Here is a 12131-nt window from a genome sequence, read left to right as displayed (position 1 = left end):
CACCTCTTTGCTGAACTCTGTCATGCCTTTAGGCCATCGAAGGTTATCTAGGCTAACCCAATGTCAAGCCTTACTGCAAACTGATTGCATATTTTGTCTGGTAGATGTTAATAGATGGATATCTTGATAAACAACAGGCTTGTAGAGAGCACACTTAGGCTCCATTAAACTGGTGTAAAAATTATACTAATTTTTAAGGACATACTTGAATTTTAGTTTTCCTATATCACACTAGTACATAAACGTACATGTAAGTGTTCTTTTGTGTAATGGAAAAATATCACGACAGACATGAATGTGGAAAATTTCACATACAGAAATGACTAGGAGAAATATATACTGGTATGATGGCAAGGACTACTGGTAAATGATAAGTACTAGTAGGTTCTGAGTTTTGGAAACTTCACTTTAGATTTGAGAAAAGTTTACACATGATTATTAGAACTTTTTCTAAGTAATGAGCTCTGGAATACATCAGGTACCAGGAAAACACAGTGACTGTCATGCAAATTTTAGTAGTCGGAAGTATATTTCAAATTCTGCCTCAACAAAGTATCTTCTTATCACGAAGCTCAGAGATGAGGTAGTTATGAATGTTTTATATCATATATTAATTGTTTGAGCTCTGTACGAGACGCAGACGACATGATTGAGGAGTTCAAAGTATCTTCTCGGCGACGCCAGAGACTTCGCGAACCCTGGCTGATCCTCACCCTCCATGACATGCATTATTAAACAACAGCTGAATAAGTGATGGCTTATTCATCCAAGTTTTCAACTGGATGATGAAAAATCCTATGTTGTGCTAAAAGGGTGGTTTGCATTGAGTATACCATCATGGAAATTGGTACTACAACAGCGAGTGAATCGGAATGAACCAACATTACCCCAAAAGATACTGCAGACCCAGCCACCTCACTCAGGGTTACAGAAATCAGTTTAGAATCATCTTCAGATGATGGTTTAATGTGCTTCTTAAAAGATGGAGAAAACAGAATAAAACTGCCTGACCAAAAAAAGATGTGTAAACAATCTAACAATCTACTGTATGAGAACCTGAAAAGAAACTGCTTCACAGTAAAGTATGGAGTACTGGACAATGATGGATGAAAAATGGTGCCATGACTGATGGTAAAAAATATGAATACCGTACTGGTTTCTTCAAATTATATGGGCTTCTTCAGACAGAGTAAAATTGCAGATAAATATCACCGAATGTCTTCAGGAAATATACCATAAATCATTAATACCTCATATTTTCATTCACAGAAATGAATTGATGAAGCCATTTATTAATTCACGGGTCTTGTGGAAAATATTTCTGAAAGATTGCCTTGCTGAAGGTTTGATTGTTATGAAGGTACCGTAAGCTATATAGGACTGGCTCAATGCACTTATTTGGGAGACTTTTATGGTCTGTAAATCATCGCATGAAATCAATACACATGGTTTTCTCAGCATAATGACACGGAACTGTCTTAAGTTCCATTTCATTTGTATAAGTTTCCTTTTACGAGTTTCATAAAACTAAAAACATAAATTTTGCCATAAAAAAAACATAAATTTTGCCATAGAAGAAATATATGAGAAAATACATCACAGCTGAAACATAACCAAATTAGAGCCATCAGATAATAAATGACTGTACGTGATGGTAGCTGCAGAGTGACTACTAATGAAATTAAAAACTGTCATAATATTTTAATTTACTGAATAGTGTCACCACTTTAAAGAGAAAAAGCCATGCTCTGACTTTCTGGGTTTTTTCCCCTTTTTACCACACAGTAAAGCATACTGTTATTTTCAATGTTATGTGTCATGCTTCTTGAAATTGAAAACTTTGGGGCTATTATGGAAACACAGTTCCCATTCTGGTAAGGAGAATATAACACTATAAACACATTACAATGTAAAATGTAGTGCTGCACTGAATTTTTTTCAGATGGCGGCCGCAAGCAAGAGCAGCGCCCAGATAAAAATTGTCATGACAATTTAACCAGACCGTGGAGTGTGTACTGCGTAAGTAACCTCTGTGACCATACGATTAATTAACATCTGTGATAGAAGAAGAAGTCATTCAATCACAGACAGTGAAAACAATCACAGGTTTCAGGATTCAAGTCTCATTAATAAACTCCGCTCTCATTGTTCTTCGGCCAATAATGAAGAGAGAAACGTATATCACGTCGATTGAAAGTTGAGAATGTTTTCTACACTGATATGCGATGTCCTTTGTTGAAGTACACAGCCGATTTGCCATTGAAAAAGTTGCTCTCCTGATGAAGTTACTGGAGGAATTGATGTAGAAAAATGTCACACACATATTTCAAAACAATGACTGAGCACAATACAGGCTTTTCACACCAACATCAAGAGTACAGCAGAATTTTGACTTTAGATATACCAACCACTTAACAGGAAAAAATCAATGGGGACCAGAAACAGCAGTGGACTAGTCAGGGATGAAATATAGATTTTTTGATTCAATAACAGGTAGTTACCCCATGGGAAAACAAAATTAATGTAGATAAAATTCTGACGCTGAAAAATTTGAAAGATATGTCACCCACAAGTCATCCTGACACCTACATCTGTTCATCCCGGAGGCATTACATGTTTGTGAAATAAATGGTGAGGATACAGCGCTGTACTACCAGTACCGGTAGTCTCGTAAAGTTGAAAATTCCTCACAGATAACTGAGCCAAATATTATCAGTACAATTGGGAATACCAGCAGTGATGGAATCTATCCTGTACAAAATGTGTACAATTCTGTTTCATGGCCCTGCAAAGCTTGGAATTCTAAACTTCTGATATCTGCTTAGTGTTAGACGTCTTTTCTTATTTGTGAAAGTATGGACTGTGTAGATTGATGTTGTTAAGGAAAATAGTTGTTTTGTGCTGCTTTTCCATTACATTACTGTAAAGTCACATCAACAGGCAAAATTAATCACTGAAGGGAAGCAAATTAAGCCATCCCTCTCATTTCTGAGGAGGTGATTCCGCAAATTGTTATGCCTGAACCATTTTGTCTCATTTGCATATGACCAGTGAAATACCAACACATTTCTATGTGAGGTAGAAATCCAAACTAAATAAGTCTTAAACTTATGCCTACATGTAACTACATACACTTCAATACATTGAATTGAGATGCAAACAATTTATGCAAAAATTACACAGGTTCATTTGTTCCCCAAAATTTGCATATCAACAGCAAAATACTAGTACCCGAGGAGGTGGTACTCCTCTGAAACTGGTACAATTCACTTTGTTTTTAAATTTATAACCTAAATACATATGAACGACTTGAACTGATAGTACAAGGCTTTAAAAAAGTCATAATGTCTGACAGCATGAGATTTCAACAATGGAATCAATTTGATGCGCTTTCTTATTACGGGAATCTCTATAAAATTTACATGACAAAACACCTTGATCAGCTCCTTGCCGTTTGACAAAGAAAGCAGCCCAGGCATTGATCCGCAAATCTTAGGATTTTTTCACAGATTTAATCAAGTAGTTGATTCCAGTGGTGACTAATCAATTTTTCAACAGGGTCCCATTTCCTGTTTGGCTTGAAGCACTAAATGAAATACGTACAGCAGAAATAAAACAGGATGACTTTCTTTTATCATCACAAACAGGGTTACTTGTTCATTTAACTACTGACAGCATAGAATCGGAAACGGTTTATTCACGTTGGCTAACTTCTTCAACAATCGCTACAGATTATATTAGAACCGAAACACCTCTTTTGTTTTCAATGCTCTCTGCTGTCGCTTTTAAAGTACTACTAAACTTCGAATAACAGCTTGATTTCATAGCATGTGTCTCTGTATTAAAAACAAAGTAGTGCAGTTTGTAACGATGGTTGTGTGCAGTGAGGTATATCTCCATCATTTGCTGTACCAGTACCCAAACGTGTCTTTCACTCGCTGAATTACAAACGGTTCTTAAAGCCTTATTTTATATTTATTTGATCCCTCTTGTTTTTACTTCTGGTCTCCATATCTCCTCGTCTTCTACACTAGAGTTTACTACATCCTGGTTCGATAATCTGTCGACGTCCTAAACTCCAAACGAGATAGTCCTGTGACATTATCTAGGCTACATCTCAATCTGATGCTACTAAAAATCGATTTCTAGCTCTCTCACTTTTCTCAAAACTATTCTATCGTCTCTGAGCCCTGCCTCTGTTTTGTTCTCTATATCTTGTCTTCACCAAAGCTCCATACAAAGTCTACACTGGTGATGGCTATCAATTTTCCTGTGCACAAGTTGGCTTTTCCCTCCAACTTCACTCCTTGATAGTCTGATAGGCACTGGCAAATTTCACCCAGATTTCTAACAAGGCTACATGGAGTTTTCTCAAAAGATTATTTCAGTTCTGACATACTCATTTTTCAGGATTTGACTCCCTGAAAATAGGTGGCTGAAATGTTCAGCAAAAATCTGGCGCGACCTCTTCCTCAGAGAATTGAAAGATAAGCTGTGTGTAAAGTGTTAATGCACAGAGGGACCGAGTAACGGATGCATGGTTTGTGGAGTGTACCGGTAGGCTTTAATGACTTGTGAAGTCAAGTACATAAGGGAGACAGAAACGAGACAGGGTGTATTCTGTTGATACAGGACTTGTTTGCCAAGTGTCAATGGAGAATTAGACAGATATACCAGGTATTTCACAGCGTGAAAAAAGATAGATGAATTCAAGGTAATGGGATAAAGGAAATGGTCAGGGTAATGTGTGGACGTGGTTGAGCAGAATTATGGATTCCAGAGTACTGACAGAGGAACAGACTACCGGTATTTCTATGGTATGAAGGGCGTGGACGGATGTCAGTTTGTGGGTGGAGTAAATGGACAGGGTTTTACGTGTGCATAGAAGAACTGATTACTAAATACAAAACTTATCCTGCCAAGTTCATATGTCAACATCATGTCACGTTGGTTAAAACTAGTGATGCACAGCATGTCCGGTACGGTGCATGGAAGGCCCCTGATAACATACGGTAGACACTGTAAAAATGATTTTTACCAACAAAAGCTGCCGTAACAGACCAAGTCAAGTGGGTGAAAATAAGTACACTTTTGGCATTTTACCGCGACTTGGCAGATGGAAAAGTGATACTCTACGGTGGGAAAAAGGAGTGTTCTGCTGTGTGACATTCTACAAGTCAAGAAATATCACTTTAAAACTTTCACTTTCTGCATCGTACAACCATCAGAAGGAATGAAATAACACAGACTATCAGTAGAGTAGTTCCCTACCTTTGGGTGTCACACAATGGCATTTAAGTCTTCAGTGTACAGAAAACATGTGAGATCAGGTGTACAGACATCCGAATCAACAACGGAGCAATATCAATTTTTGCAGGCAGACATGTAGTTAATCTGTTTTTGAATAGAGTTGTGTTTGCCCGACATGACAATATCCATGGTGCATCATGGAATATTAGTCTTGCCAAAATGGCAAAGTTCAGTAATATGCACACAAACAATGTAATATCTCTGCAAACTTCTTGTCGGTGTACACAGCATCCACATGGAATCAAAGTGAAGTTTCTCTCACGAGTGACAACAGTGTTATCCATCATGAATCTCCTTGGTTACACTCAGTATCTCAAACCCTTAATGTCTATACTTCTGCATTGATACATATAGGAACATGTGTTGGTATGGCAGTTACGATCTCAACAATACTCTGAATGAGGGTTTTAACAATCTACTTGAAGCTCTCTAAACCCCAATATGGCACACCTGAAGAAAACTGGGCAAAAACATCATTATGAAAATTTTTTTTTTTTCAGAGGGCCTCCCTAGCTTAATCAAGCAATTTGACTCCCTAGGCTTATAGAGATCTGTAAAACTTTGAGTAAACGTAATATAAATTTGCTTAGGGAAGAACTGAATCTGTTACAGTAATAGAATGGTGAGACTATCGGTGGTAACCTGTTAGTGTTTGTTGTGAAATAGATTGTGCCATAATTGGGTGTAATGAAAAGTGACAAATTCCTACCCATAAATTTCATAAAACTAGTTACTGAAAGGTGAAAATCTGCTCTTGATTTCTGTTGAAATACGGTACATTACACCATGTATTTCATTGTGGCATCTCTGTCATGTTCCTGTTTGTGCAAATTTATAATTTCTTGTCATGTTTCAAAAACACCAGCATGAGACACGTATTAGTTTGAGTTAAAAAGCGCACACATACTAGACTTAGGGTCTCACTCCTTCTAGTAGTTGGCCTTACCATACCCTCCCTTCCCTTGACTTTGATAGCACCTTAAAACACCACTGCTATTCATCATTTAGGTGATATTTTGACTCTCTGGAGTGTCTCACCCTAACTTGTTGACAGGACAGCTATGCATGCTCACTCTTTCCACAACATCTGACATCACTTCTCAGTTACACAAAATAACTTGACTCACAAAAGTCCACATATCTTTCAGTTTTCTCACAGGCAGACTAGGACTTAATTTAAGTGACTTCTACACATTACTACAGACTTACATAGTTTTTGTCAACCTCTTCGTCATACGCCAACTTGACAATACCATAGGACCCTTTGCCAATTTCGTCCTTTAGCTTATACTGATTAAGCTGGATATACGTCTGTGAAGAGACAAAAATATACATTCATGCTTTTTAATTAATCCAAATATGAAACTGACTTCAGATTTAAATAACTCACAACTGTACTCATAACAAAAGCTGCTCAAATATTTTTTTGCTGAGAAAAAGATGTGAAAGAAGAAAGTCTAGATTTTGTTGCCATGGCGCAAGAGTTGATGCAGTGATGAGACTCTAGTGAGAATTACACCAGACACATTGAGCGCCACAGTAAATTTGGAGTACACTTGAGAATAAGGCTTCTAAACTCGGAGCTGTGGAATTCAAAGCTTTGCAATTATCACCGCGGCACTACATGCAAGGTACTTCCATTCTCCTTCGCACATCTCAGCCATCTCATCATTGTCAAGTCGTGGGCTGTACACTCTTTCTGGGATCGTGACTCAAGTAGAGAGCTTTCATCAGAAAACACTACTGTAACAGTACCGGTAGTAGCTAGCAGGGAGATTTAAGAACCCATCCATACACGTAGTTTTGAAATGATGGCACTACACTGCAAAGGTAGTGGTGTTCTACAAGACTGCAAAAACAAGCAGTTAAAAGTAACCCAAACCACTTCGTATTTGTTCACTCTTTTCTATGCCCGATTAGCGTACCGGTAGGTCTGTATGCTTCCATTGTTGCCATGGATAGGAGCATTTATGTGGAAAATACAGCAAGTGGTCGCTGTCAATTATTTGCACCACTTTTGATAAAACAGTAACATGAGCGCTTGTAGGCATGAGTCGTGCATATCAAAACTGTCCAAAAGCCTGAGATTAAAGGACAGGCAGACCTTTACAGCAGCAAAGTTTATCCATCTCATTTGTACGTTTGATCACATGACTGGCGGACGCTTAAACGTGTGTACTTGCCTATCATGTTCAGGTTCTATAGAAATCTACGTTGACTTTTTTGAGGTGACATTCAAAATAAATTGTATACCATGTCCATAATACCTTACATGCGATAGTGTACAAAGTGTTTTAGTACATATTTTGCGGGTATGGGCAACATAATGCAAACATTAACCCTTTGAGTGCTGTAATTTTTGCTACCAGAATTTTTGTGCAACATTTTACCAATCTCCAGTCAAAACTCTTGCGCCATGGCAAAAATCTCCAAACTCCAACTTTATAATTTTGGACCAAGTGGACACCACATTTCATCGGCTGCAGGTTTTTACCAATATTTTGGAAAAAATCTGAAAAAATTGACTGGGGTATATTTTGTAAAGGCAACAAAAATTGACATTGGCGCTCACAGGGTTAACATCTGTTGCTAAAAATTGAAAACTGATAAAAATACATCAACAAAGTAGAGTCCTGGCTTCTGAATGCTGTTGAGAATAACATATTAACCCTGAAGTAGATGGATAAATATAGATACTACAAAACAAAACTACTGAGAACAAAATGAGAAAATTGGATTTGTAAAAGATAACATCTGAGATAATATACTTGCTATGTGAAAATACAATACCCTATCGGTATAGGATACCTCACAGTGTAAACAAAATACTGGAAACTTTACCTGTGAATCATGTGGAAAAACCTGAGAAAATCCCTTTGAGCTGAGTAAAAACACCCAATTGGAGAAGATATAGGCCTCAGCTGCAGGCAAAGCCTGAGCCAGCGGCTTTAGTTCAGATAAAACAACTTAATAGAGATAATACTTTAGAGATGAAAGAAATATCTGAGATAATGGCGGGGAAAGGTAAGAATATCCCAAATAATGTATTTACTTCTTTTACAGAGCTTATCGCTTTGAATACAGAAGAGATGAAACCACTCTTCTGACAATGCAAGAGATAATATCTGTTTGCTGGCTGCTTGGGATCACATGCATGAGAGTGTACATCCTCTGCTGTGGGGTTCAAGATTTGCAATCGTCTGACATATTGGAACTTCCGGATGGTGCCGGCAAGTTTGGTTAATAATTATCAGAAGATCACGACTTAAACAGGACGTTAATTGGGTCAATAAATCATCTTGTGTCAAGAGCAATCCGGAAATTTCCATCTCTATTTCAGGCATTCTGATTAAAAAACCATCAGTTGAGATTATCACCGGTGACCGACGTCAGAACAAACTGCATTGTTGATGCGATAACGCCATTATGGGCAGTAATGCATGTTGCAGAGAGATAACAGCAATTACTGTTTAATCCATATTACTGGTTTATTAATGCTGAAAAGCTTCAAAACTATCAAATTTGCAGTTAAAATTGCATTATAAATTAGTGGTTCAGTATAAAATTGCTACACGAATTTGCAAATGTAGAAAACTTCTGAATAAGTTAAAAGCACGTGAAATTTCACACTAAAACTGAGATCCATCCTTCTATGGAATATTCATGATATTTCAAACATCCTGACCAAGGTTTTTGCTTTATTGTGCACCTTCTGTGTGCCGTCAAATTAAAATTTCAAGCTGTCTACAAGTACATCACTCATCAACTATGGTCTAGGCAATTGACAACAAGACAGGTTGGCGTTAAAGATTGTATTGCATTCATATTTCGTGACTGACAGATTGGACAAAATGACGATATTTTTCATTTCATTTGAAGAAGAAGAAGTGTTTTCCAATCAAGAGTTTTCACAATATTCAAGGCACAATACTTTTCTATGGCTGATTTTTTTCCACATGTGTAAGTATTCCCACTTTTTAAATTTGGTAAATTCTCTTCCCTGCTATCAAAAAGTACATTTTTCCATCTCTTTTATCCTATCAAGTACAGTTACTGTGAACCGGGATATTACTGTGTTTATGCTGATTCTTACTGATGAAGAAAAGTAATATTTTCCATTCAAATGTGAACTCACAAATAATCATGATACATGATGATTGGAGATTCCAATCTTTTGCCTTGCTGAATATCAGTTATTTTTCCTCCCGTTTCAACATAGATCACAAAAAAATCACAAAAACTTTCAAAGATGGTTTGTTAACATCTGCACATAAAGTTTGGACTTTCTCAAATGATGAAGAAGCAATCACCACAACAATAAGATAAAACTCTTTGGGGAAACTCTTAAAGACTTTTTTCCTTGATTGACACATGATTTTGACAACTTTTATGTGAAATTATCAGAAAAGTGTAGTATGGTGCCCTGAGGGGAATATATACTGTGACAAGAAGAAGGAAGTGTATTTATTAATTAGCATCAAGAGAAAAGTCAGTTATCTGTACTATACACATTCTATTTACACTTCCTGTGGTCTCAGAGACCTAGAAAACATTCAGGAATTCCTCGCCCCCTCAAGTTCTATCAGATCATTTATATATTCACTGTGTTATAACAGCTTTCCTGGAAGGTTGCCATGGCAAATAGCCCACATAACAAAAGCCCTCAGTGTACAGATTACAAGGTTTTTTTATGACTGCAGTGTTCATTATAAATACCCACCCATGTGACGAGTCCAGTGGTAACTGTATTCCATTTGTTCTGATTTTATTGCAATTTACTGTTTTATTCTCTTTTTTTGAACTTTAATTGTCAGTCTTTAAAAAAAATAATTCATGCATATATACACATACTTTTGACTGCTTGTTCTGAACTATCAAAATATATCTCTTGAATGAAGCTGCACACTGTGAAAAATTTGGTGCACACGAAGATTCTACATTTCTGTTAACAATTGTGATGGCAGTGAATGTACGGATTAATAATTTTCGAATGTTTTTAAAATTTACAATGGTTAGTCCGAACATAAAGATTTAATTAGTTTAATTTAAATGTGAGATGGAAATCGAACTCTAGAGGGACAGATTACCACGGAATTCAATGATCCAAAACTGCCTCAAGATTTACCATCCCAGATCTTTTTACGGGTGTCTGTGTGAGAATTCACACCATCTAGAATACAAATGTTCCGCTGTTTATTCTACCATCACAAAGACATCCATGGTCTTTGATTCAAAGTAGTTTATACTGTGAAAGGAAGTATAGCGTGGGAATGTCATCCATAGAGACAAATACAACATTGCTGTTTGAAGCACCAAAAGCACCGAGATACTTTGGTAAACACAGGTAAATAAATAAATAAATAAATGAATGAATAAATAATTAATTAATCAAACAAACAGAGATACAACAGGACAGGACAGCATCAATCAAATTAATTGACTTTAATTGATTAACTTTAAAAGGTATGATTAATTTTTAATTTGTGCTTTCAGATGTGTTCTTGGAGGTATGACAAATTTCTGATAATTTCATGTTTATATAAACGACAAATTTGACAGGAGTCTGAAGAACTTGCAATATTTGAAAATAGATGAATATTCTACATGTACAAAAAATGATACACATTTTTGAGAAAATAACAACACCCTCAATAATTGGAGTTTCGGTGTTCATGGTTCTCAGAAGAAAATTGGTCGCGTTTCGAAAGAAGGCCAGGTTGGAAGGCATACCTTCGAGCCACAGCAAATAACTCCTGGACTGAGAATTTTTTTCCCCATTTTCAACAAATTTGTGAATTCTGATAGAAGCCCTTTTTCATCAAAATGACACAACAACACATTTAATCTCACATCACAGAAATAGCGCATTCCTATCATTGAATCTGGACGCCACCATGAAAAAGACTGTATAAGTTTTTTTTTCACTCCTTGATTATTTGGGGAGCTTGCAGTTTGTATGATGGAATAGTCTATTTGCCATGCAAATGAAGGATGAGGAGGTCAATGGCGGGAGAAATTCTCTCTTGAATCCATGTAGCTCTAAGATCTAATTTTCTCGCTCACATCTTCAACCTGCAACAAACAGAACCACGGCAGGTTCTCAATAATGCTGGATCCGACAAAAAAAATTAAGAACGCCGGTACAAAGAAAATCATTAGTGTCACCATGGCGACACCATCCACTTCATATGTCTACATTATGTTGCCATGGCGACCAGATGCATCATCCTCCTATCTCTGCGGATCAGGAAGTGACCACTTTAGGTAAACAATATTTCATTCCAGTAATTTTCAGCTTTCCATATTTAGAACCGAGGAAAAAATAAAACCCTTCAGATAACGATCAAGGTTCAGCCGAGAAGATACCTATCTTGACTATCAATGAACGACAGAACTCAAATGCACAGTATACTGGGGGAAAAAAGCTTTAAAATATCGGAAAGACATGATATTTTGCTTTCAAGTATGACTAAAGTCTTCATCACTCAATCAGGTTAAGATGGCCCAACCAATTGAAAACCATCGATTGAATCTTGAAATTTCTGTCTGGTTTGAAAATCACCCATTAAAAGCTCGTGATCAATAACTAAATGTCGAAGATTTTTTTTTTCTGGTGAGAGACAAATTCGCAGGTATACTTTTTGCTCAAAAAATGGCTTCACTTAATGGCATGTTCTGAATGGAAAGTGCTGAATGTATTAGGGAGGCTGCATATTAGCCGGCTAGAACATTAAGTTCATCACACTTTAACCCACTTACAGATGTACAAAAAAAATTGTCAATTTACAAACGTCAATGCAGCCTTTGTTGATGATCGGTCT

General features: G+C 36.8%; 1 protein-coding gene across 8 annotated transcripts in view; it reads right to left on the bottom strand.

Annotated features, from left to right (window-relative positions):
• LOC139145376 (calcium/calmodulin-dependent protein kinase kinase 2-like) overlaps positions 1–12131 on the bottom strand; it is a 118194-nt gene that overhangs the window by 29159 nt on the left and 76904 nt on the right. For all 8 annotated transcript variants that reach the window (XM_070716500.1, XM_070716497.1, XM_070716502.1 and 5 more), the window contains one exon: positions 6520–6621. In XM_070716500.1, the coding sequence (XP_070572601.1) occupies positions 6520–6621 (102 nt within the window). The remainder of the gene's footprint in view (positions 1–6519; positions 6622–12131) is intronic.

The sequence above is a fragment of the Ptychodera flava genome, chromosome 12, assembly GCF_041260155.1.
Source record: "Ptychodera flava strain L36383 chromosome 12, AS_Pfla_20210202, whole genome shotgun sequence".
NCBI lineage: Eukaryota > Metazoa > Hemichordata > Enteropneusta > Ptychoderidae > Ptychodera > Ptychodera flava.
The sequence above is the reverse complement of the archived record's forward strand: the minus strand, read 5'-3'. Positions and strand labels throughout refer to the sequence as shown.